The sequence below is a fragment of the Rhinolophus hipposideros genome, assembly GCF_964194185.1.
Source record: "Rhinolophus hipposideros genome assembly, chromosome: 17".
Taxonomy (NCBI): Eukaryota; Metazoa; Chordata; class Mammalia; order Chiroptera; family Rhinolophidae; genus Rhinolophus; species Rhinolophus hipposideros.
Genome location: NC_138063.1, coordinates 58,238,614 through 58,266,138, shown reverse-complemented (window position 1 = coordinate 58,266,138; position 27,525 = coordinate 58,238,614). Strand labels below are relative to the sequence as shown.

At 40.8% G+C, this 27,525-nt stretch overlaps 2 protein-coding genes across 4 annotated transcripts in view; one reads left to right on the top strand and one right to left on the bottom strand.

The window, feature by feature from the left end:
• Positions 1–2,132: 2,132 nt before the first annotated feature.
• Positions 2,133–27,525, bottom strand: part of KBTBD12 (kelch repeat and BTB domain containing 12) — a 129,863-nt gene continuing 104,470 nt past the window's right edge. For 2 of the 3 annotated variants that reach the window (XM_081078992.1, XM_081078993.1), the window contains 2 exons: positions 6,878–7,060; positions 2,133–2,353 (listed from right to left, as the gene is read on the bottom strand). In XM_081078992.1, the coding sequence (XP_080935118.1) occupies positions 6,879–7,060 (182 nt within the window). In that variant the 3' untranslated portion in view covers positions 2,133–2,353; position 6,878. Of the gene's footprint in view, positions 2,357–6,877; positions 7,061–27,525 lie in introns of all 3 variants that reach the window. The other variant, XM_081078994.1, reaches the window with a different exon arrangement.
• On the top strand, positions 7,316–8,185 carry LOC308510083 (developmental pluripotency-associated protein 2-like; the record flags this gene model as incomplete). The annotated part of the gene is made up of 1 exon (XM_081078998.1): positions 7,316–8,185. One exon carries the CDS (start codon positions 7,316–7,318, stop codon positions 8,183–8,185), a length of 870 nt encoding a protein of 289 aa, XP_080935124.1.

The following is a 27,525-nucleotide window of genomic DNA, read 5'->3' as shown; positions in this document are numbered from 1 at the left end:
ACTATGACAGCCTCGTCCAGTTCTTTCAGTGCCACCTGCCTGCTCCCTCCCAGGGATCCTCTCTGTACAACCCGGACCATTTCAGCCTTTGCTCAAGACTGGTCTGTTTCCTAATTTGGCTACTGTCCGTAATGTCTCTCAAAAACCCAAATGCCTCTAAGTGATTTGGGGCCACATCTGCCACGAGCAGGCAGGCTCCTGCATCTGTGTCTAATACTCTCAAGCCAACATTCTAAACAACTGCCACCCTGGAATTTGAGGCCAGAACCCAGAGCAATACAGTGGGAGGTCAGATTCCTCCCCTTCAAATAACTGTGGGAGGAATCAATCGAAATGTCCACCTCTTAGTGATGATTTGTTTAAGAAATTATGCTACATCTATGATGGAATACTATGTAGCTGTTTTAGACATATTTTTGAGTGAAAGAAGACTAGGACCATGTCATATATGTAAAAATAAAAGAATATGCATATATAATCCTTTATAATTTAAATATTCCCTTAGCTTAGTATGTTTCTTTAAAAAATTTTGATGGAATACACCAGAAGTTGGCAAACTTTTCCTGTCAAAGGCCAGATAGTAAATATTCTAGGCTTTGCAGCCGCTCAGCTGTGCTGTTGGTCTGTGAAAGCATCATAGACAATCCATAAGTGATGAGTGTGACTGTGTGCCAGTAAAATGTTATTTACAAAAACAGGTGGTGGGTGGAATTTGTAGTAAAAAAGAAGTTGAGGTTCTGAGAGGAAAATACCCAAGAAATAGCTAAGAAGTAACTCGGGATTGTAAACCATCAGTACTTGCCAGGCAGAGAGAACTTACATCACTAAAATGAACTAAAATACCTCATCATCAGCCAGCTCAGGGACCAGGACCGTTTGAGTCCTCCCCTTTGACAGGGGTATCAATGTCTTCCCAAGAGAAAGTGGCTTTTGCAGAGGAAGGTTGGAGTATCAATTAGGAAGTCTTGGGCTGCAATAACTCAAGGCACCCTGAACACTAAGGAACATTTATTGCAACCATTAGTATGTAGCAAGAAGTCCCATGGCTGTTTATTGAAGTCAGTGGCTCAGTCACATACCCAGGACTTGGGTTTTTCCATCTGCCTGTTCTACCTTCCTCTGTGGGTCAACTGCAGCAGTCGTCATCCATTCTGTCATCACTGCAGGACAGTTGCTGCTGTTCTAGAGGGCATGCAGAGTTAAAAAGACTCAGCAGGAAAAAGAGCCCACATCTGCTACACTTTTTTTAAAGAGCAGGAAAACCTTTCCCAAAGCCTCTGTGTAGATTTCCCTCTGGGTCTCTTTGGCTGGGATTTTGCCACATGGCCATGTTAAATTAACCATGGGGAAAGGAATAAAATTATTATAACGGGTTCATTTGAGGCAGGCTTTACTAATAAGCTGGGGCAGGATCCTAGTCACTGAATACATAATAATAAAGGAATGGCAATGGGGGCACACATAGCTGGCTCGGCTAGGGTTGGCAAAGAAATGGGGTGACTTGACTCTTCTGTCTTGGTGATACCCAGACAGAGCCAGGGTGAACAGCTGGAGCCATCTGGGTGGTGGGCTATCTTTAAGGAACACTTTAAGTGGGAAGGAGTAGGACCACCCCCCCGAAAGATCCTCTGGTCTTTGGTTTTGGCTGACTGGCCATTCTTTTGTGGTCAAACTCCTGGCATCTCCTTACTCTAAACTGTCCAGCAGACTGCTGACAACCTTCAATTCCGGCTGCACTGGACTTGCATGGTTTTCATTCCTACTAGGTTAATTCAGCTTCTGTGACCTGGGCTCATGCAAGGCCTCCTGTGTTTGCTCCCACCCTACTCATCTACATGGGACTATGTTCTTCAAGGACATCCTTGTCTTAAGCTGTGTTGCTGAGGCATAAAGACCAACTCCTTGGTATGGTATCTGAGGTCTTCTGTGATTGGCCTCATCTCCTTTTCCATCCTCCTGTGCTTCAACCACCCTGCAAATCAGACCACTTCCTGCCCCTTGTCTGTCTCATTTGTCCTGGCTCCTGGGCCTTGATCCCGATGATTTTCTGGCTGCTCATCTCCCCATTCTGGTGATGCTCAACACTTCCTGGGCACAGGAGCCCCTTCCTCAAATGGAATTGACATTGAATTACAATATGAAAAACAAAATGAAAGTGATCTTTTATTAGTAAAATTTTATTTTATAAGTTCAAATTTAAAGCATTTCCTCATTATAAAGTCAATCAGTGTGAACAGTGATGGTTTCTGATGAACACAACGTGAACCAGGTGTGTTTGATAGCTGCAGTCTCTTGCCGGCCTCAACATCCAAATCACTCCCCTTTATGTTCCATTGCTCAGTGTCAAACAATCCTGCTTCACAAAGAGAAGAAATAGCAAACAGTTAGATTTCTCCATGTGATAGTGGCACAGTGATCAATTAAAGTAAAAAAAGGATGAATAGGAAAATGTTGTTTCCAAGCTGAATCTCTAACAATATCTAACAACAGGAGGGCAGAAGTACCTACTTTTGAATTACAAATATGAAAGTCATACAAGAAGTACCCAAGACGAAAAATCAACACTAAAACAAACCTTTGTTTGTTCCAACACACCAACTCAAGGAGCTAAGTGACCTCGTCTGGGAAGTTAAGAACTATCTCAAATCATATGCACATCTTGCCCTAGAATCCCAAGAGATTCCACTGAAGCACTGGGTTGTTCTGGGCACTATGCTTTGGGAAATGCTGAGTACGATGAGGATGATGATGATGATGATATTTACTGTTTTAGTATCTCACAGTCACTTTGCTCAGCATTTTCTCACTCATTCCTCACACCAACTCTACGGAGTATTTTTCTTGCCATGCTGTCATCATTTCCCAATCCCTTGCTCTCTCTCTTCTCCTTATGGGGTTCTTATGGTGCCATTGTCGTTATACTTGATGTTGTTTCAGAAGTCAACAAAAGTATTCTTATTTTTGAAAAATTCCTTTTCCTTTTTGCTGTCCCAATTAGGTGTTTTATACAACCTTGTTTTCCAAATTGCTAATTTAATCCTCTGTTTCATCTAATCTGCTGTTTATTCCTTCTAGTGTATTCTTCATTTTTGACTGTTTCTTTTTTATGGTTTCTATGTCTTCTTTTATGCTCACTATCTCTTTGTTGAAGTTCTTACTAAGTTCCTTGAACATCCTTATAACCATTGCTTTGAACTCTGTATCTGGTACGTTGCTTGCATTCATTTTGTTTAGTTCGTTTTCTGTAGTTTTCTCCTGTTATTTCATTTGGGACATGTTTCTTTGTCTCCTCATTTTGGTTGTGTCTCTGTTGGTTTCTATGTATTAGTTAGATCTGCTATGTCTCCCAGTATTGACAGGGTGGCCTTATGTAGTAGGTGTCCTGTGGGACACAATCTCCATGGTCACCTGATTCGGCTGTCCCTTGTGTGCCTTGTGTGTGCCTTTTTGTTCTAGTTTTGCCTTGACTGCTGTTGACACATCAGTGATTGGGATTGACCGTCAGGCTGACTGGCTGTGAGGACTGGCCACTACCACAGCAGACGATCTGCTGTGCAAGCATTGATCGCACACAGCAGGATTCACCCCAGGGGACTCTGGTGCCTGTCAAGACCACCTTTTCTATGCGCTGCTTGTGTGGCTAATCATGTGGTGCTCTTTTGCATTCTGAGCTGGCCACCAGGTGTGTTGGTTCTGGGGCCTCTTGGGAGGGGCCACTCTCTGTGACCAGCCCAGGAGCTACAAAGTGATCCACAGTTTGTCACTGCCTGTGCTGGACCTGGAGGCCTGTGGGAGAGGCAACACTGCCCTCCAACCATGGCTGTGACCAGTACCAGGACTGGGGCAGCTTATCAAAAGGCCTAGGGCACCCTGAGGCATGCCACGACCTGCTGGCTCCCCATAAGGCTCAGCCAATTGAAAGAGTCTTGTCTGTATGCAAGTTGGGTGAGGTGGGGTCTCAGAGAGTCACCAGGGTGGGGTGAGTGCTGTTCACCAGGTTAGTGCAGATTCAGATTTGGCATCGGTGCTGAGCCTGGCCACTCAGCAAAAGGCACAGAGAACATCGAGGCCAGCTTCTGTCTGTCGTGGGCCCACAGACCCCTGAGAGGTCTCCAAGAAAGACTGAAGCATGGTCCAAGACTGGTTGCCTGATGCCTAAAGAGCCTCCAGGGGTGTGTGAGTTGGGTGGGGCAGGGTCCCAGGGAGTCACCAGGGTGGAGAGAGAAGAATTCACCAAGCCAGTGCCAATTCAGGTTTGGTGGTGTGGCGGAGTGTTCAACACAGGAAAGATGGCATCCACCTTCCGGCTGCATAGGAGGAGGACTCAACATATGGATAATGGTGGCTGTCCCTACAGACCTCGTTCTGAAGCCACACAACTCAGTCTCTCCCTGTATGTCTCTGGCACCTCCCAAGCTTCCATCCCTCCACTGGAGCCCAGGGTAAGTGCCTGCAAGTGAGTGACTCTGTGTGTGGGCCCTTTAAGTGGATGCCTCGGTTTCTATTAGCCTTCCATCTCACCTGAACAGAGATGGAATCCCTGTTGATTTTTATAGTCAGATGTTGTGGGGGTTCCTCTTCCCAACACTGGTGCTCTGACCTTGGAAGCCCGGTGTGGGGCTGGGACCCCTCACTCCTCAGGGAGGATCTCTGCAGCTGCGATATTCCTCCTAATTCTCAACCACCACATGTGAGTGTGGGGCCAGCCTGTTTTGTATCTCTGCCCCTCCTACCAGTCTCAACATGGCTTTTTCTGTATATCCTTACTTATAAGACTTCTATTCAGTTAATCTTCAGATGGTTCTCCAGGTTGATTGTTCTATAATTTAGTTGTAATTTTGATGTGGTCCTGGGAGGAAGTGATCATAGCATTTACCTACTCTGCATTTTGACTGTAACCTCCCTTTATATTTTTTCTCTTCCCATTCTGTACTTGAAGAAAATAAGGCTTTAGAAAGGTTATCTTGCCCAAGATCACAGAGCTAGCTAGTTGGCAGAGCTGGGACTATAGCCTCGACCTGAAATCCAATGTACATAGTAATGTGTCATGACATGCAGACAAGGCCTCCTTCATCCAGAGAAAAGTGGCAGCTTCTAGTATGTTCAAGTAGGTGGAGCAAGTGCTTCAAGTAGGTTCTGTTGAGACGAGGTCAGGAAAGCAGAAGATCTGTGGTGGCTCTCCTCAACCACAGATACTACAACCAGCACAGCCTGCTCAGAGGAACTGCTCTGCCTTTGCAGCAAGAAAAAGAATCCACAGATTAGGACCCTCAACCAGGGAGAAGAATTAACTCATTTTAATTCAGGTTAAATCCTGGACATGCTTAGAGACTAAACCCTCAGATTGAGAAATGTTACTCTGTGCTGGCCACCTGAAGATCCATCCATGTGCTAGGTACTATAGTGGGCACATGGGTACAACTGCAATGAGATATATGTTGTCCCTGCCTTGTTAGCCTACTAGGGGACAACCTTTCTTGGGTCTAACTGGACTTCCTTTCAGGGTGGCAGAAGCAGGTTTCCAACTGGCTTATTTCTATGGACCTGTCTCTCCTGCTTGGGTTAGCAGCTGGAATCTAGGGACATGGGCTAGCAGTCATCACAGTCACCCAAGTCTGCACCAAAGAAGAGCTGTCTCAATCTAGGATTGTCTCTCTTTGGTAAAGTTTTGGGAATTTACTGACCACTCGTGCTTAAAAGAGAGCCTTGTGTAATGTGAAACTCTTGGTAAGTTGTTGAAGAACAGCTATCAAAATGCATTCTTTCAATCCACTGTGCTTCCAGAAATAGAAATGTTAAGGAAAACAGATGGATTTCCTCGGTGTTTAAATGTCATCCCTAAAATATATTTTGGGAGTGTATGTTTCCTGATAATGCTCAACTGTGTGCTGAAGCAGGAGGCTCCATCCTTCTCCTCCCTCCTTGGGGAAGATATTGCAAAGGCTAGTTCCAAGAGGTCAGCTGGCCACCAAAGGGGTGTGCTTCCTCTCTCCTTTACTCCAGATCCTGGTCTGTACCAGGATTGGGTGGTGCAGGCCATCTGCATTCAACCAGGGCCAGCCTATAGAAGGCCATATGTGTGTGGGATCTGGTGAAGGTCATCTTGGGTAAGTCTAGTCCAGGAAACTCTATACCAGCCCCAGAATGACCATGGCTACAGAACCCTGCATCTCATTTGCTGACAGAGACCCAGTCCAGGGCAAAATTATTTTGCTCATTATGGTCGGGCTTGAGTGCCTGGGCTGTTATGAGCTGTAGTCCACAGCTAGCCCCATTTTGGGCAATGTTGCTGCAGCAGATGAGTATTCTGAATGAGAACAAATAGACTTTATAACACTGAAGCCAGAGCAAAGCATAAAGATAAGTCTTCCTTTAGCACCATTATTTTGAAATCATTCCCCTGCTCAGAGATTAGGTCCAAAGTCCTCATTTTTCCAAGTGCACGTCATTTAGCTACAACCTACTTTTCTAGCCTCTATAGCAAGGCCAATGGCCTCGGCAATGTGGCCCACCTCTGGTCTTCACTCAGCTGTTTCCATGATCTCACCATTAATTGTACCCATGGGACTGTATCATTCTGCAAGGCCCTGATGTGTGAGGTCCCTCTATCTCCTTCATTCCTGTGGCACTCACTCTGTACCCCCTTGTGCCATCACCACATTTGGCCTTGTTGCATCTTGTCCACCTTAACTGAGTGGAGGTCCCTGAGGGTGGATTCTGCACACTAACCCTTGCAGCACCCAGCACACGCTGCTTTGCACATGGGTCATTACACATGCAGAGCATATGTATGGGTGACTGACAGATGCTCATGGGGTCTCTCCATTCCTAATGCCTCCTTTACAGATATAGTGGGAGGTCCTACAGCAATGCTGACCTCAGTGCTCCTTGCCTTCTTCCACCAAATCTAAAGGTGGGGGGATGAGGTCTCGGGGATTCATCCTGGCCACTAGGCAGACATCATAGCTGTCATGCATGAGGACATCGATGGCTACAACACTCCACTGGTTTTCCCATGGGTCCAGTTCCAATATTTCTTTGGAGATAACTTCATGGCGATCTGAAAAACAGCAAAGAAGGAAGACAAAATATCATGGGGGTATTAAATTCAGAGGTCATAATCACTACATTAAACAACTTTCTCTGAAAGATATTATGTACCAAAAATTAATTAATAAATAATCGCATAAAAATACTTTAAAGGGAAGACACAGTGTTCCTGCCATTTAAGAAACTAAGAATGGCAGGTTAAAAGGAGTAAACTGCAGGTATCCTTAACTGTGCTGGCTTTGCTGTTCTCTGAGTGTTCCTGGGAATGGCAAATTCAAATTTTGATAGCAGTGAAAAGGATTACTTTGAGGTTGAATTAAGGGAAGGAAGTGTTATTCTCACATTGGTTCCAGTTAGTGAGGAACCTAATGAAGAACATCAAATGCAACCAAGCATTTCTTCAATCTCAGAAGACAACCTAAAGATTCCTAGGACAGATGATGAAGTTTATCTTCCTCAAACAAGTGAACTGTTCAAAGCTTGTCCAAAACCAATGCTCCCCTTGCCAACCATTTTGCCTTCAATTAATAAAGTGCATTGGGACACTTTGCGGAACTGGTGCCAACAGTTTAATTTGAGTACTGATGGCAAGAAAGCAGACGTTTATCTGAGGCTCAAGGAACATGATTACTCTGAAGAAAAACAAAACATTCCTGAAATACGACAGGAGTCAAGTTCAAAGAAATGCCAGATGGTGACCAAGAAAGCAAGGAGTAAGAAAAGTTGTAAGATGAGTGAGAGAGAGCAAATGACCAATAGCATTGAAGTGATAACTTCAGCTCAGGAAGCCATGTTGGCAGCATGGGCAAGACTTGCTGCAAGAGCCGCTCAACGTAAGGCTATGAATTCATGTCCCATTCCTACTTCTGCTGAGAACTTTCTGCTGCAAATCTCTGGTGTCAGGTGGTGTGTGGTCCATGGCAGACCTCTCTTGGCAGACAGAGAGGGTTGGGTTCACCTGCAGTTCTATGCAGGTCAGGCGTGGGTGCCCGACCCGTCTAAGAAGATGATCTCTCTCTTCCTGTTACCGGCCTGCACTTTCCCATACCCAGACCTAGAAGATAACATGTTATGCCCCAATTGTGTTAAGAGGAATAAGAGGATGATGGAAAGATTAACTACAATGAAGAAGTAGAAGCAACCTGGTTTGAACACAACCACATCATTCCTTTTGGATAGGCCATGTCTTAATAAAGAATAAACGGTGGATAGGTAGCTCACAGATACATTGACTTGTATCCCAATGATTGCTGTGCTCTGTCCTGGCCATCCTCAGTGTTGCCTGACGCCTTGAGTACAGATGTGAATGTCTGGATTCTGTACCTGAGGTCTGCCAAAAAGTGAATGCCACTGCTGCTTCAGGTATTTAGCTATAACATATAGAACATAAGTTGGTTTTCTTTTAATAGATTTTTTAAAGCAGTTTTAGATTTTCAGAAAAATTGAGTAGGAACTAGAGTTCCCAAATACTGTTCCCTGCACTTCCCCATTTTCCCTGCTATCAACATCCTGAACCAGAGGGATATATTTATTGAACCTACATTGACACATCATTATCACCGAAAGTCCATAGGTTTACATTAGGGTCCACTCTTTTTTTTTAATTTATTGGGGTGATATTTGTCAGTAAAATTACATAGATTTCAGATGTACAATTCTGTACCACAGTATCCATAAATCCCATTGTGTGTTCACCACCCAGAGTGAGTTCTCCTTCCATCACCATATATTTGATCCCCCTTACCCTCATCTCCCACCCATCACCCCCCTTACCCTCTGGTAACCACTAAACTATTGTCTGTGTCTATGAGTTCTTGTTTCTCATTTGTTTGTCTTGTTCTTTTGTGGTTTTTGGTTATATACCACATATCAGTGAAATCATAGGGTTCTCTGCTTTTTCTGTCTGACTTATTTCACTTAGCATCATACCTCAAGATCCATCCATGTTGTCAAAAATGTTCCTATATCATCTTTTCTTATCGCCGAATAGTATTCCATTGTGTATATATACCACAACTTCTTTATCCATTCATCTATCGAAGGACATTTTGGTTGTTTCCATGTCTTGGCCACCGTAAACAAAGTTGCAATGAACATTGGAACACACGTGTCTTTATGGATAAATGTTTTCAAATTTTTGGGGTAGATACCCAGGAGAGGGATTGCTAGGTCATATGGTAATTCTATTCGTAATTTTTTTTTAATTAAATTTATTGGGGTGACAATTGTTAGTAAATTTACATAGATTTCAGGTGTACAATTCTGTATTCGTAATTTTTGAGGAACCTCCACACTGCCTTCCATAGCGGCTGCACCAGTCTGCATTCCCACCAACAGTGTATGAGGGTTCCTTTTTCTCCACAGCCTCTCCAACACTTGTTACTATTTGTCTTGTTGATGATAGCCATTCTGATTGGCGTGAGGTGATATCTCATTGTGGTTTTTATTTGCATTTATCTGATGATTAGTGATGTTGAGCATTTTTTCATATGTTTATTTGCCATTTGTTTGTCCTCTTTGGAGAAATGTCTCTTCAGGTCCTATGCCCATTTTTCAATTGGGTTGTTTGTTTTTTTGTTGTTGAGCTTCATGAGTTCTTTGTATATTTTGGATATTAGCCCCTTATCAGAGGCACTGTTTGCAAAAACCTTCTCCCATTCAGTCGGTTGCCTCTTTATTTTGTCGATGGTTTCTTTTGCTGTGCAGAAGCTTTTAAGTTTCATATAGTCCCATTTGTTTATTTTAGCTTTTACTTCCATTGCCTTTGGAGTCAAATTCATAAAATGCTCTTTGAACCCAAGGTCCATAAGTTTAGTACCTATGTTTTCTTCTATGCAGTTTATTGTGTCAGGTCTTATGCTTAAGTCTTTGATCCATTTTGAATTAACTTTGGTACATGGCGACAGACAGCAGTCCAGTTTCATTCTTTTGCACGTGGCTATCCAATTCTCCCAGCACCATTTATTGAAGAGGCTGTCTTTTCTCCGTTGTATGTTTTTTTCTTCTTTGTCAATAATTATTTGTCCATATTTATGTGGTTTTATTTCTGGGTTCTCAATTCTATTCCATTGGTCTATGTGTCTGTTTTTCTGCCAATAGCCGCTGTAGTTCCAGGATGCAGCGAGCACGGAGTACTGAGCTAGGTCTGCGTCTTGCGCCCTCGCAGCTCCATCTCCGCACTTCTCCCTTCCCTCCTTCCCTGCTTGCTCGCACTGACTATTCGCCCACCTTGAGGTGAATTCAGTAGTGGGGCTGTCGTGTGGGGCGGCTTGTGGGGTCTCTGGTCCCGCTCCCCACATAAGAACTCAGGACATGGTGAGGCCAAAAAGGAACACCCACGGAGCCATAGATAGGGTAGTCATACCACTATATTCTCACTGGCGGCTGGGCTGGAGGAACAGGAAGAAGGAGCCGCACTGTTCGCAACCTGCTGTCCACTTTTCTGCAATCTGCAACCCGCACTCCTCCATGCTAACTGCAATCCATGCTTGCCAGCCCAGCCACCATCTTTTTGCTAGCCCCCATTCTTTTTCTGCTAGCATAGCCACAGCAGTTATATTAGTGGCCAATGGCTATGGGTTACAGCTGACGGCCAACTAGCCACAGCTGATGGCCATCTGATCACAGTTGACGGCCATTTACTACCCGAGCCAGCACCTTTCTGTGTGAGGCCGAGAGCCTGGAAACTGCTTTCTGGGGCTCTGTCCCCACATTCCACCCCTACAGGGTCTCGTCTCACAATCTACGCAACAAGCGTCTTCTGCAAGGGGCCCTGTGCGAGGAGCCTGGAGGTGAATGCAACATCCTGGACACAGCCTGGCCTCTCAGGGCACTGCCACTCTCTCTGGGCACAGCCAGACTTCCTGGACTCAGCCAGGGCTCTCAGGGCATTGCCACTCTCTCTGGGCACAGCCAGACTTCCTGGACACAGCCAGGGCTCTCAGGGCACTGCCACTCTCTCTGGGCACAGCCAGACTTCCTGGACTCAGCCAGGGCCTCTCAGGGCACTGCCACTCTCTCTGGGCACAGCCAGACTTCCTGGACACAGCCAGGGCTCTCAGGGCACTGCCACTCTCTCTGGGCACAGCCAGACTTCCTGGACTCAGCCAGGGCCTCTCAGGGCACTGCCACTCTCTCTGGGCACAGCCAGACTTCCTGGACACAGCCAGGGCTCTCAGGGCACTGCCACTCTCTCTCTGGGCCTCTCGGGGTACCGTGCTGGAACAACAGCGGCTCACAGTCAAGGTACTTACATATTCTCAGTGGCGGCCAGTCAAGACAAAAGCAAACATCCGCCAGTTCCACTACATGGTAGCATGTTTCCAAACAGTCAAGCGTCCATTAAATTAGGGATGGAAGGCAATTCCCCATAGTCCATAGTCATTCTCCAGGGCTTTCCTGGGGTTGAGGGATGACCTTGACCTCACCCTCATCTCCCATGGAGGACTCAGCAAGCGTTTCCTCAGCAAGCGTTTCCTCAGCAAGTCCTGCATCCGGGCTGCTTCAGCAAGCAGTTCCCAGCCCACAGGGCGGCAACAACCTTCGCTTTCTCTGGCCTCTGCTGGTTGGGGAACCATCCACGTCTTTCCACCCCTCCACGGGAATCGAGCTCTCCAGCAGCTGCTCCTCCTGGTCTTCCTCAGACTGAGCGCTCATACTCACAAACTGCTCCACTGCCCTTCAAAAAGCTTTGGCCGGCACCATATCCTGCTTACGAGACTGAGTTTTTATACGTATAAATTGCTCTACCATCCCTCAGAGAGCTTTGGCCGGCGCCATATCCTGCCGACTACACCATGTGTCCTGCGGGGCGGCCTGCGGGGTCTCTGGTCCCGGTCCCCACATAAGAATGCAGGACATGGTGAGGCCAAAAAGGAACACTCACGGAGCCATAGATAGGGGAGTCAAACCAATATATTCTCGCTGGCGGCTGGGCTGGAGGAATAGGAAGCAGGAGCCACACTGTTCGCGACCTGCTGTCCACTTCTCTGAAATCTGCAACCCGCACTCCTCCATGCTAACTGCAATCCGTGCTTGCCAGCTCAGCCACCATCTTTTTGCTAGCCCCCATTCTTTTTCTGCTAGTGTAGCCATAGCAGTTATATTAGTGGCCAATGGCTTACAGGTTACAGCTGATGGCCAACTAGCCACAGCTGATGGCCATCTGATCACAGTTGATGGCCATTTACTACCCGAGCCAGCACCTTTCCATGTGAGGCCGAGAGCCTGGAAACTGCTTTCTGGGCTCTGTCCCCACAGGGCCTCTTCGTCTTTCCTGTCTGCTGTGCAGGGAGTCCTTTGTGAAGTTATTGTTGTTCGATTAGTTGTGAATTCCATGGGAGCTTTACAGAGGCTCACCTCACACCGCCATGTTGATGACAAGCTTATGTTTTCTTAAATGCAGACAGGTATGCTAATACACAGCCAGGGTCCTTGCAGGAAATAGATGGCACACTCTAACTGGATAATTTGAAGAGAGGTTAGCAAAGGGACTGTTAGAAAGTGTGGACAGGGTTTAAGAAGACCCACAATGAATGATACAGCACTGCAGGATTAAGAATAGCAAGGGCCATTACAACCTGAAAGGTATCAGGGGAAAAATGGGTACTGGAATTTGGAGAAGGCAGCTGTCTGGAGAGTACTGTCTGGCAGGAGCAGACTTAGGTAGGAGAAGATGTATGCAACCACCCTTGGTACCATGCAGAGAGGAGGCAGGGAGAATAAATACACTGACTACCTTTTTTTCACTGAACAATTTCTGCTTTTGTCTCCAACTGGCTGAACCCAACCAGAAGCCAGACAGAAAAGGAGTCATGAATGCAGCCCATACAGGTTAGCTTCACAGGACACAGAGCATGATAGAGAAGGGGACATGGTGAGTCTGAAAGGGCAAATGAAAGATTTCCAGCCCTGATATCTATTTCACAATTGTATTGTGATTAGAAGAGATAATGTATGTAAAAGTGTCCAGTATTGGCATATAAAAGTCAATACTTGAAAATGGCCTATGTATGCTTATAAAGGATGTATTTGTTGTAGGTGTTGGGTATAGTTTTCCATATATATTAATTAGGTCATGTTATTCAACTGTTCTGCATATTCACTGATTTTTGTGGCCTGGTTCTGTGACTTACTAAGAGAGCTGTGTTAAAACATCCCACTAAGATTATGGATTTGTATTTTTCTCCTTTTGGTTCTGTCAATTTTTAGTGTACACTTTTGAGTCTGTTATTATACATATAAATTTCATCATTTATGAATTTATCATTATGAGTGGCCCTTTTCCTCTAGAATAAATTCCATCAAAATTCTTTTGATTAGTGTTATAAGTAGTAAAAAGTATGATTTTTAAAAATCATTCTGATAGTTTTTTTCTTTTAACTGGAGAATTTAGTCCATTTACATTTAACACAATTACCAATATATTTCGGTTTAAATCTGCCATCTCATTTGTGGATTGTCTTTCTCTCATTTGTTCTTTCTTTTCTCCTTTAATGCTGACTTTCAGATTGACTGAGTATTTTTTTTTCATTTCATTTTTTTCTCTCCACTGATTCAGAAGTTATAAACCCTATTTCTATTCTTTTGGTGGTTATCCTAGAAATTAAAACATACATACTCAATTTATCAAGACTTAAATATAATACCTTGACTCTCCTCTTTGAGAGCCTTAGCATAGTTTAATTATATTTACTTCCCTCCCAATTTATTGGCTCTTGCTGATGTGCATTTTATTTCTATATATTTGTTAAATCTGCAAAATATTATTATTGTTTTATACGGTAAATGCTCATTTAGAATAATACACATGTTTATCTTTTCACTGCTCTTTATTCTTTCTGCATCTTAGACTTTTCATTTGGGATAATTTTCCTTATGCTTGAAGTATACGACGTTAGAAAAGGTCTTCTTATGGCAAACTCTTTCAGCTTTTGTTTGTCTGAAAATGGCTTTCCACCTGCATTTTCTGAAAGAATTTTCACTCCCAAAACACCAAAAAACAGTAATAGCTGATATTTATGGTATGCTTACTGTGTGCTATGCTCACTATGTGCCAGCCGCTTTTGAGGCATTACACTATATCATCTTCATAACAACCTTGTAAGGCATGTACTATTATTGTCTGTTTTACAGAGTACGAAAAACTTAGAGATTAAATGACCTGCCTATAGGTATACATTCAAAAGTGACAGAACTGGAATATGCATCTAGATCTGTAAGTCTCAAAACTTGTGTTCATAACTACTAAGCTCTGTTGAATGAGGAATGACTCTATTTTCTCTAATGACTAATAGTATGACTATTTTCCACAGCTTGTTGATGATGTCAGGAGTAGATATCTTCTGTGGGACATATCAAAAGTTTATATAATTTTGGTGGCCCTCTTTAAGGAAAATATTACAAAATTGTAAATACAAAGTTAGGTATGAAAGTGAATATTTTTTTTCCAGCTTAATTAATGTAAGCTGGAATAAACTGACATATATAATATATACTGACATATATAACTGACATATATAATATAAGGTATAATAAACTGACAAATTAAAAATTGTAAATATATATTTAAGGTGTACAATGTGATGATTTAATATATATATACAGTTTGTGAAATGATTACCATAATCAAGCTAATTAACATAGATATCACTTCACATAGTTACCTCTGTGTGTGTGTGTGTGTGTGTGTGTGTGTGTGTGTGTGGTGAGAACACTTAAGATTTACTCTCTTAGCAAATTCCAAGTATACAATACAGTATTATGAACTATAGTCACCATGTTATATATTAGATCCCAAGAACTTATTTAATTTGTAACTGAAAATTTGTACCCTTTGACCAACATCTTTCCATTTTCCCCACCCTCAAGTCCCTGGCAATCATCATTCTACTCTGCTTCTGTGAGGTCCATTATTTTAGATTCCACACATAAGTGAGATCATAAAGTATTATTCTGTGTCTGGATTATTTCAGTTAGTGTAATGTCCTCCTGGTTCATCTTGTGGCAAATGGCAAGATTTCCTTCCTTTTTATGGCTGAATAATATTTCATTGTGTATATCTCTATATCTATATCTATATCATTTGTATCATCTATCTATACATTGACAATATTATCAGACAATGTTAAAAATTTTACTGTCAACTGTCATACACCTTCTAAAGCATTGAAGGAGAGAAAAATAGTCCATTATATTTATCCAGGTATTTACTATTTCTGTTTCTCTTCCTCGATTGCTTAGGTTCCAAGATTCTCTATGATATCATTTGCTCTTCATTTGAAGAATTTTCTTTACCTTTCTTTTTTAGAGCAGGTGTGTCATGCAGGGTGTCATGCAGGGTCTCAGCTCCTATTCCCCACATAAGAATGCAGGATATGGTGAGGCCAAAAAAGAACATGCCCGGAGCCATAAATAGGGGAGTCATGCCGTTATATTCTCACTGGCAGCCAGGCATGACACACAAGTAGGATCCACATGATCCGCAACCGCCGTCCACCTCTTTGCCTGCCAACCAACCAACCAACGAACAAACCACCCACCCACCCAACCAACCAATGCAGTAATGGCAGTTACATCAGCAGCCAATTGGTCAATGGGCTACAGCCAACAGCCAACTACCACCCGAGCCAACACCTCCCGACGCGAGGTCGAGAGCCTGGAAACTGCTCTCTGGGACTCTGTGCTCATAAGGTATGTTGGCAATAAATTCTTTTCATTTTTCTCTTTCTGAGAATGTCTTATCTTAATTTTGCCCTAAGTCCTGAAGGATATTTTTCCTGGATATATATAATTCCAGATAGCTCTTTTTTTTTTTTTTCTCAGTGCTTCAAAGTTTTGCCTCATTGCCTCTATGGTTTGAGAAATCAACAGTCATTCTAATAATTTTTCCTTTACATGTTTTCTATTATTTTTCTTTGGCTTCTTCAAGATTTTTTATCTTTAGTTTTTAGAAGGTTGATTATGGTATGTCTGAGTTGGGATTTTTTTTTTTTAAAGTTTATCCTGTTTTTAGTTTGCTGAGTTTCTTGAATTTATAAGTTTATGTCTTTGTTTAACTTGACAAGTTTTCAGCCATTATTTCTTCAAATATTTTTCTTTATTCACACTCCTTCTTCTTTCCTTCTGGGATCTAATGATATGAACATTAGACCTTTTAGCATTGTCCCAGAGATTCTTGAGGTTCTGTTCACATTTTCCAATCTTTTTCTCTTTGTTACTCAGATTGGATAATTTTTGTCTATCTTCAAGTGCAGTCACTCCTTCCTGTTATCTCTATTGTGCCATTGAGTCCATTCAGTATTTTTTTAATTTCTCAGTTCTAAAATTTCCATTTGGTTCTTTTAAAAAAATAACTTCTATTTTTCTACTGAGACTTTTGCTTTTATATATCTTTCAAAAGTGGTGACCCTTACTTTTTGGAGCACCATTATAACAACAGCTTTGTCTAGTTGTTTGTATCTGTCTAGTTATTTCAAAGACTGTCATCTCAGGGTTGGCATCTTGATTGTCTTGTTTTCTCCCTTGTGAGATATTTTCTTGCTTCTTTGGTATGGAAGTGATTTTGAATTATATAGTATGCATTCTAAATATCATATTATATGATTCTGGGTCTTGTTGAAATCCTACAGAAAGTGTTGCTTTTTTTTCAAAGCAGAAAACTGGCCATAAGTTCCTACCTACCTACTGTGGGCTGTGTTTCCAATGTCAGTTCAGTTTTCAAAACCCTTGCAGTGCTATTTGGATCTGTTCCATGTATGCAACACACAGTGGCCAGGTTGGGACTGAGCACTGTTCAGATTGCAGCTCAGTTTTCAAAGACTTTGGTATACTTTTTAGGGCTGAATCATCCATGTGAAGTTTGGGGGTGAGCCCAAGAGTTCACATCCAACCTTATGGGATCATTTTCTTGAGCTTGCTCCTATCTGCAATCTTCCTGACACTTTTCTGGTCCCAGGAATTCCCTTATTCCCTTTCATGGTCTTTTGGCTAAAAAAGCTGGGGCTTTAGATTCCCTGCTCTGCTACACACTTCCCATGAATATCTGCCTCTGGGGCTGAGTAGCCAGTGGATCAAGATAAAAAAGCAATGGGGACTTCCCTCACAGTCTGGGGGCCAGAGTTCCCCTGGTTAAGAGAGAAGGGCCAGTCAAGCCCCTGCTGCTGTCATTCACCTGGGATTGCCTGAGGGTTGGGGTAGCAGAGAATGAAAAAAAAAGAAAAAAGAAAAACAATTTCCCACATTCTCTTTGAGCCATGGAGTCCTCCTTGGCTCTTTGAAACAGAAAAAGAGGGCTTCTCTTGGAGCTCTTTCTGTCCACATTTGGTGTGAAGTTCTAGGTTCAGACTGCCCTTGAGTCCAGGTCAGGAGATATTGAGGGAAAAAAAGGGCTGGGGGGAAGAACTTGTCGGTGACTTTGTGATAGTACTTTGTGTTCTGGTTTCCCTCCCCAATCTTCCCACTACAATTTACTTTTCAGAGTTTTCACATAGCTGCTCCATGCATTCTGTCCAGTTTTTTTTTTTTTTTTTTTTTTTGCATTCAGTGGGAGAGACAGGGTGAAAAGTGCTTACTCCATCTTGACTACAACCCAGTACTCCAATCTGTTGTTAAAATCACAGAGATGGCCCTAGTTTTTGGGCCAAAGAGATGTTGGGGAGTTGCTTCAACAAAAAAGAAAGAACAGAGTGCCTTTTATGCATACACACAACAGAACACTATACAGCTGTAAAAGTAAACAAGAGAGACTATTACTTGGTATAGAATGATTTTTGGAAGATATTGTTAAGTGAAAACAGTGAAATGCATGGTTTGAAAGGATCTCCTCACATATTGCTTATTAATTGCAAGGGAAAAACAATCACTACATGGTGGTGAAATTAGACAATATTTGGACTAGGTCAATAAGATTGACATTGCCAGTGAGGGGCAGATAGACTTGATGCCCTGAGGGGGACATAGCAGTTTTATAATATTCCAGGCAGGAGTGCATAACCTGAATTTAATGACACGGAAACATCAGATAGACCTCAAAATAGGAATATTTTATTTAAAAAGGGGGAATACTGTATTATTTTAAAATGTCAATGTTATAAAAGGCAAACGAAAAAAATATATACATAGAAATATTCCAGATTTTAAAAGAGACATGCCAATACCTGATCCTAGACTGGTACGGAGAGAAAAACAAAACAAAACAAAATGCTATAAAGGACATTATTAGTTCAATTGACAAAATTAGAATACTAACAGTAGAATAAGTAAAAGTATGAGATCAGTGTTAAAATTCCTAAAATTGTTAGGTACACTGTGGTTATGTAAGAGAATATTCTTATTCTACACACTCAAGTACTTAAGGGGAAAGGACATGATGTATGCAACTTACTTGAACAGGGTCAGAAAAAAACTTATTTATTTGTCTGTATGTATGAATGTGTACATATATGTAGCCAGATAGATAGATTGAGTGATTGAGCAAATGTTAAGTAAATGGGGCAACATGTTAATAATAGGTGAATCTGTGTATTCATTGTACTATTTTTATTTTTGCAAATTTTCTGTAAATTTGAAGTTATTTCCACATAAGTTAAAAATAAGTTCCCTAAATTCTTTTTTTTTTTTTTTTTTTTGTTATCTCATGGGCACTGTGATATCAACCAAATAGCAGTAACCAGTCCCAGGCCTTTTCTGCTGCCTGAAGGCCAGCTAATGGCAGACTTCTTCATCTTTTCCTAGCTTGCTAATGATTGGACAGAAAGTTGTATTTCATGCTTACAAATCAATATCAATCTTTCAAATTTGCAAAAACATTAAACATACATAGATCTGTATGTCGGCTTAATACAGAACATGGAGGCTGAGTTCTTATTCTTGGATGTGTTCTAGAAAAAAGAAGGCAAAACCTGTGATTACTTGGTAGGAAGAAGCAGTTGAAAGATGAGACAATGACAGGTGGCTAAACCACAAGCTGAATCTATTCAGATGTACCTTTTAGTTAAAAGTAATAAATCTTTCCTCTCTAGAAGTGGGTGATTAGGATGGCATAGAGGAGACTGTCAGTAATATCACTGACATGGCTGTCAGCCATATCCCCTCTGCGATTACTGTTCCAGAACATGCTGACTACATTCACCTGCCACTCTTTGCCGAAGTGTTTTCTCTCAGCTCAAGCATGGCAAATTCGAAGCACCAAGAAGTTAGTCTGAGGATAAGTATCTCAGATTCCTCACCCTCAGACAAGGAACAATTTTGAGGCTCGTTCCACACTGTATCCCAGAGTTTTCTAATGAGATTGAGCCCCAGGGGCCCACAGCTATAACCTGCCAGTTAATGTTCCCTTTCGGCTCCCTTTCTTTCCTGTCTTATTGTCTTCTCTCCTCTTAGTGCCTCCAGGAACTATTATATTTGCACTTAAATCCTTGTTTCAGTGTCTGCTTCTGGGGGAGCACAAACTAAGACAGATAATTACTTTTATTTATTGGAAACGTAATTGGAAAATGTTGTGAAGGGGAAAGAATAGGTCCAATGGTACGGAACAGTGAGCTAGTCCGTTAGCAGTCAGGACATGAACTGATGCAGTGAGGTCACAGGATTTCAGGATGACATTTTAGCCTATCACTCTCTAGTGACAGGAGGTCCTATCAGTTGGAGGGTATTCCCTTCCTGCTGCCCACACACAAACTGATCCACAGTCCATTGCTCTAGTGTCTAGAGAGAGCAGTGCTATAAGACCAGAGGGGCAGAGCAGGGTGAAGTTGATGGCTATTGAGCTCTCTTGCTCTGTATCATGGAAGGTCTTGAGAAGAACACAGATGGAAGAGAAAGAAAAGAATAAGGCAGACTTGGCACAAGACACAGTAGAAGCAGACACTTGTATGCCTCTTACAACAAGAGCTTTAGAACCCAGAATTTTTCCTTCTCTACCTTGGTGACTAGGAAGCTGAGCTAAATTCTGGAAGTTTTTCCTAGCTTAGGTTTTCTGATAAAATTACACCCTCTACTTATAACTAAGCATGTTTTTTTGTTTTATTGCATCTGTGCTTATTTTAGAAATTGTCTCCATTCTTTTTGGAAACAAGTGGTATATATGACATAGTAGTACAAATATATGGTATACATAGAGTTGAAAATAAAAGTGGTAACTTTCCTTCAGATTATCAGTATTCCACTACAATTTCTCCAGGAGGACCAAAATCGCAATGGTAAAACCAAAAAATTCAACCATACTGTATTTCTCTCTGTATTTAATAGTTCTAGGGTAAAACAGAAGTTGATAGTGTAATGGCTACTATACCTAGTGGCCACCCAAACTTTGTTCCTTTCTCAACTTTCTTTTTTTATGCTTTGACCATTTTACAATAATTTTGATTTGCTTTTCAGATCGCATAAATCTTTCGCCTTTCTCAGCTTTTTATTTTGAGAAATTTGGAACAGACAAGTTGAAAGAATAGTACAATGAATACATGTAGATCCTGCATCTAGATTCAATAATAGTTAACATTTTTCCATATTCGCTTTACTGCCACCCCCATGTGTACACACACACACACACACACACACACACACACACACACATTTTTATTAAAACCCTTAAAAATTAGTTGCAGACATGATACTTCATCCCTAAATTCTCAGTGTGGTTCTTCTAAGAATAAAGATATTCCTTTACATAATTACAATACCATTATCATACTTAAGAAAAACAACATTAATTCCATAACATTAAATAGTATCCTATTCATAGTTTAATTTCCCCAGGTTGTTCCAAAAATATCTTACATAGCTGGTCTTTTCAAACCAGAATCTAATAAATGCTCACAAATTATATCTTTTTTGTTTATAATGTTTTTTTGGTCTCTTTTCATTTAAGATAGTACTCATCTTGTTTTTTCCCCCCAGGACATTAACATTGTTAAGAGTCTGGGACAATTTTCTTTTTTTGTAATTAAACAATTCTTTTCAATTACAGTTCACATTCAATATTATTTATATTAATTTCAGGTGTACAGCATAGTGGTTAGACATTTACGTGTGAATGTAAATGATCCTTCCGATTAGTCTAGTACCCTCTAGCACTATACACCGTTGTTGCAATATTATTGACTATATTCCCTATGCTGTATTTTAATCCCCATGACTATTTTGTAACTACAAATTTGTACTTCTTAATCCCTTCCCCCTTTCTTATCTTTTTTTTATTAGTTTCAGGTGCACAAGACAAAGTAATACTTAGACATTTATCATGTATATCCCTCACACTGTGTGGAACCCCTTACCCCCATCCACTATCCCTATGACATCGCCCAGAGCCATTACATTTCCATTGTCTCTATTCCTAATGCTGTACTCCACTTCTTGTAAGTATATACATCCATATATATACATATATATAAAATTATAGTTGGCATTCATTATTGTTCAGCTTCAGGTGTACAGTGCAGTGATCAGGCATCTACATCTTCCCTGAAGTGGTCTCCCAAATGGGACACGGGTCCATCGGATACCCTACAAAATCTTTACAACTTTATTGATTACGTTCCCCAAATTAATTTTCAAAACCCCGTGGCCATCTTGTGGTTACCGACTGTTTTCTAATCCCCTCACCTTCCTCCTTATCCCCACACTCCTGACCATCTAGCAACCCTCAGTTTTTCCTCTTTGTCTCCAAAACTGTTTCTGATTAGTTCATTCACTTATTCTTTTCTTTAGATTCCACATATAAGTGAGATCATATGGTATTTGTCTTTCTCTGTCTGACTTATTTCACTTAACATAATGTTCTCTAGGTCCATCCAGGTTGTTGCAAATGGTAAGATTTCTTTCTTCTTTATGGCTGCGTAATACTCCTTTGTATAAATGTACCACAGTTTCTTAATCCAGTCATCTACCGATGGGCATTTCGGTTGTTTCCATGTCTTGGCTATTGTGTATAGTGCTGCAATCAACATAGGAGTGCATAAAGATTTTGAATTGGAGTTTTGGGTTTCTCTGGATAGATACCTAGGAGTGGAATTACTGGATCATAGGGTAGTTCCATTTTCAGATTCCTGAGATACCTCCACACTGTTTTCCATAGAGGCTGCACCAATCTGCAATCCCACCAACAGTGCACGAGGGTTCCCTTTTCTCCACATTGGCACCAGCACTTGTTATTTTTTGATTTATTGATGATAGCCATTTTGACTGGGGTGAGGTGGTATCTCATTGTGGTTTTTATTTGCATTTCTCTGATGGTTGGTGAGGTTGAGCATTTCTTCGTATGTCTGTTTGCCATCTGTATGTTCTTTTTAGAAAAATGTCTCTTCAAGTCCTCTGCCCATTTTTTAATTGGGTTGTTTGTCTTTTTGGAATTGAGTTGAGTGAGTTTTTTATAGATTTGTGATATTAAGCCCTTATCAGATATATCATTGGCAAATATCTTTTCCCATTCAGTAGGATCCCTTTTTTGTTTTGTTGATGGTTTCCTTTGCTGTGAAAAAACTTTTTAGTGTGAGGTAATCCCACATGTTTATTTTTTTCTCTTACTTCCCTTGCCCGAGGGGATATATCAGTAAAAATTTTACTCCGGGTAATGTCTGTGAAGTTTCTTCCTATATTTTCTTCTAGGTATTTTATGGTTTCAGATCTTACATTTAAGTCTTTAAGCCATTTTGAATTTATTTTTGTATACGGTGTAAAGAGGTGGTCCAGCTTCATTTTTTTAGCATGTGTCTGTCCAGGTTTCCAAGCACCATTTATTGAATAGACTGTCTTTACCCCATCGTACATTCTTGCTTCCATTGTTGTAGATTAAGTGGCCATATAGGCCTGGATTTATTTCTGGGCTCTCTATTCTGTTCCCTTGATCTATGTGTCTTGTTTTTATGCCAGTACCATGCTGTTTTGATTACTGTAGCCTTGTAGTATAATTTGATGTCAGGTATTGTTATACCTCCCACTTTGTTCTTATTTCTCAAGATTCCCCTTTTTTATCTTGTCCTCCAACCCCCAACCATCATTTTGTTCTATGTATCTGAGTCTGTTTCTGTTTTGTTAGTTTGTTTATTTTGTACTTTAGATTCCACATATGAAATCATACAGTATTTGTCTTTTTCTGTCTGGCTTATTTCACTTGGCATGATACCTCCTAGATCTGTCCCTGTGGTCTCAAGTGGCAAGATTTCATTCTTTTGTATGGGAGAGTACTATTCCACTGTATATATGTACCACCTCTTCTTTATCCAGTTGTTTATTGATGGACACTTAGGTTGCTGCCATATCTTGAGTATTGTAAATAACACTGCAATGAATATAGGGGTACATATATCTTTTTGAATTAGTGTTTTGAATTTCTTTGTTTAAATACCCAGAAGTGGAATTGCTGGGTCATAAAGTAATTATGTTTTTAATTTTTTTGAAGAACCTCCATGTTTTCCATACTGGCTGCACCAATTTACAATACCACCAATAGTGCACAAGGGTTCCCAGTTTTCTTGTTCAGTATCCTACATTCTGAATGTATCTGTTTATTTCCTCATAGAGTCATTTAACTTGTTCCTCTCCCTTGTATTTGGAAGTCTAGAGGCTTGATTAGATACAAGTTATTTAAGCGTTTTGGCTGCGAGAGGGGCAAGAATCATTCATATTGTATTACACAGGAAGAAAATACTATAAAGTGATCCCATTATTAATGATAATTATTTGGTTAGAATGGAGATCATCCAATTTTGCCATTCTAAAAGTATATATCTTTTTTTCATTATAATTAGTATTAATATTGTGATTAATATTGGGTAATACTTTGGTGCCATGTGAACATCCTGTTTTTCATAATCTTTCAACCAGTGCTTTTAGTACCATTGATAATTTTGCCTGAACCAATTACTTTATTAAGGGTTGCAAAACAATTACATCTCTCTTTCTATCACTCCTTCTACATCTATTAGCTGCCTTTATATTCAATGTGAGTTTTGATATTTATAGTCAATTATGATTTTCGATATTTAAATTATTCCACATTTGTCCAGTGACTGCCCTTTTAGTCTGGCTTTTCTGTCTTTTGTTATGACTCCCTTAAGTCTTTGAAAGCTCACTTGCTTTCTGGTATAACAAGATATCCTAAGCTCACCTTGCAGTTTCTGTTCTCCAAAGCTAGAATCAGCTGTTTGTCTAAGGAGCACAGCTACATTCTCAGCAGGTGACTAAGATCATTAGTGGGATAACACTAATGTAGCAACTTCCTATTTTGCCCTCACTTAGATCCTTCCAGGCTGGGACTGCATATATTACATCTGAATCTCTGGGCTTTAACATAGGCTTATTACCTAGAAGGCATTTAATAATATTTGTTGAAGGAATGAACACCAACAGATAATCAGCCGGGGCAGTGGTTCTCAAATCTGACTGCATATTAGAATAATCTAGAGAGCTTTAAAAAAATAATTATGCCCAGGCCCCATACCCAAATATTCTTATTTACTTTCTCTGACATGGAGAGACAGTTTAGCCTACTAGTTAAAAATATAGACTTTGGGGCCAGACTACCTGAGTTTGAATCCCAGATTCAACATTTCCCTCTGTGTGATCTCTTTAGGTGGCTTAAGTTTCTGCATCTATAAAATAAGGGTAATAATAGTATCTACTTCATAGGCTGTTGTGAATATCAAATAAATATATAGAAAGTGCTTAGAACAGCCACTAGCAGAGTGAACATGAGCTAACTATTAGCTGTCAATTTTATTCTACATTTGTTAGTGAGATATTTAATTTTTTGAACTATTTCCCGATGTATTTTCCCCTTTTGATAATGCAGGTTTGTCCTCTGCAGCCTTTCCACTAGAGCACAGGCTGGACTAGAGAAGACAGCAGGGTGGTTTGAGAGCAGTTCTTGCAGGACAGGCAGGGGAGGCAGAGAGTTTCTCCAGTTCTGGATGGAGAAGGGACAGATTCCTGGGTTCCCTAGAAGTTAGCCAAGGAAGATGGTGAAAATTGTCTCAGATGGATTGAGGGGGACTAAAGCAGAAGGGACTTAGGACTTGACTCTAGGGGGAAATCTCTCTGCCCAGAGCCCAGACCCACTTGGGCAGCCAATGTAGAGTGGAGATACAGCAGGCCTCCCTGCTCCTCTAGCCTGCTCACAGAGTTCCTATGTTACCTTGGAAGAAAGGGAAGAGTAGCTATAGGTAAGTGTGTCTGCCAACTAGCTGCTGTAGGGGAAGGAGGTTAGGAGATCCTGCACCAGAGAGTTGGGGGAAACAGACCAAAATCAGAGGCTGGAAGGAAGATGGAGCCGTCTCAAAGAGCCAGTAGCTGGAACAAGAGCCAAAGTGGGGACTTTGTTCTCTGGGGCTGGCTGAGCCCACTGGAGCAAGCCCTCTTGGTGGAATATACAAGAATCCTAGTCAGTCTTTAGTATTCAGTTCATCACCGTTATCAACAAGATGCCTGCTGTTCAAGCCTGTCTGGTCTCTTGAAAGGTAGGGTTTCTGTGTGCCAAGCATGGGCAAAAGCATCTTTGGTAAAGTTCCAAGGCCACAGTATTGTCGTCTTTTGCAGGCTTTTATGAGCAGGGAATATGTTCCTGCCACTAGGTGTCATCTGCCACCACTGTCTTTGTCTGAAAACCTAAATTTCTGTGCTGGAAGGTGCCATTTCTGCCTCTTCCACTCAAAGAATCCATCTCCATGCACTCTTTCTATTAAGATTTCAGTTTAATTCTCCTCATTAGTGTCAAACACAAACCCCCATTACTTTACAAGGAGAAAGGGACAGAGTTCTGACTTTTTTTCTTTAACAGAAGCTTATTTGAGATATAATCCACATACCATAAAATTAACCTTTTAAAAGTGTATAATTCAGTGGTTTTTAGTATATTTACAGAGTTGTACAACCATCATCACCATCTAATTTCAGAACATTTTCGTCTCCTAAAAAAACAAACGCTGTACCTTAGCAGTCACTTCCTGTTCACACTCCCCTAACCCCTAGCAACCTTAAGTCTACTTTTTCTCTCAATGTATTTGCCTTTTCTGGACATTTTATATAAATGGAATCATATGGGGTCTTTTGTGACTGCATTCTTTTATGTAGTATATTGTTTTCAAGGCTCATTTATGTTGTAGTATGTGTTAGTACTTCATTCCTTTTTTTGCCAAATAACATTCGTCTTTTACAAGATTGTTTTGGATATTCTGGGACTCTTGCATTTCCATATAATTTTAGGATCAGCTTGCCAAATTTTGTGTGCAATGTCTTACCATTTATTTAGGTTTTCAATTTCTTTTAATGATGGTTTGCAGTTTTCAGTGTACAAGTCCTGCACATTTTTTGTCAAGTTTATTCCAACATATTTTATTATTATTGATACTATTATAAATGGAATTGTTAATTAAGAATTAATTGTTCTTAATTACAGTTTCAAATTGTTCAGGGGGAGTATTTTGAGAGGGATTAATGGCAATGTGTCTTTTACTATAATACATTTTTAAAAATTTAAACATTCACTGTATCTTTTGATCACACCTCTTACAGAAAAAAAATTGTTTTTTGTGTATGGATCTTGTGTCTTGCAACCTTGCTGAACTCATTAGCTCTAATAGCTTTTTTGTGGATTCCTTAGGTTTTTATAAATAATAATTTTTATAAATAAAACTGCATATGGTATATATGCAATTACTTCTTCCTTTCTAATCTAGATGCCATTTTATTTCTTTTTCTTTCTGAATTGTCTGATTAAAACTTCCAGTACGATGTTGAACAGAAGTGGCAAGAGTAGACATTCTTGTCTTGTTAATTATTTTAGGGGGAAAGCTTTTTGTATGACATTAGCTGTGGATTTTTCATACTGTGTTTCCCCGAAAATAAGTCCAGGTCTTATATTAAGTTTTGCTCCAAAAGACGCATTAGGGCTTCTGTTCAGGGGATGTCCTTCTGAAAAATCATGCTCGGGCTTATTTTCCGGTGAGGTCTTATTTTCGGGGAAACACGGTAGAGGCCTTCATCAGGTTAAGTTCCCTTCTATTTCTAGTTTATTGGGTACTTACATAATGGAGGTGGGTTGGATTTTGTCAGATCCTTTTTTTGCATCTATTGAGATAACCAACCTGTTTTTGTTGTTTATTCTACTAATATGGTGTATTACATTGATTAGTTTTCATATGGTGAACTAACTTTGCATTCCTAGGATAAATCCAGGTCATGTTGCTTAATACTGGATTCAGTTTGGCAGTATTTTGCTGAGATGTTTTGTGTCTATATTCATAAGGGAAATTGGCCTGTAGTTTGCTTGCAATGTCTTTGTCTAGTTTTGGTATTAGGGAAATACTGTCCACATAAAATGAGTTGGGCAATGTTCCCTCCTCTTCTACATTTTTTAATTTTGTGAAGGATTGATATTATGATCTCTGACATTTTTGAAACATAATGTTGGTGTCCTCACTCTGTTGGAGGTGGAGAAGACAGATTTTTTTTTCCTGGTGAGTCCCAGGATTCTCTCAAGAA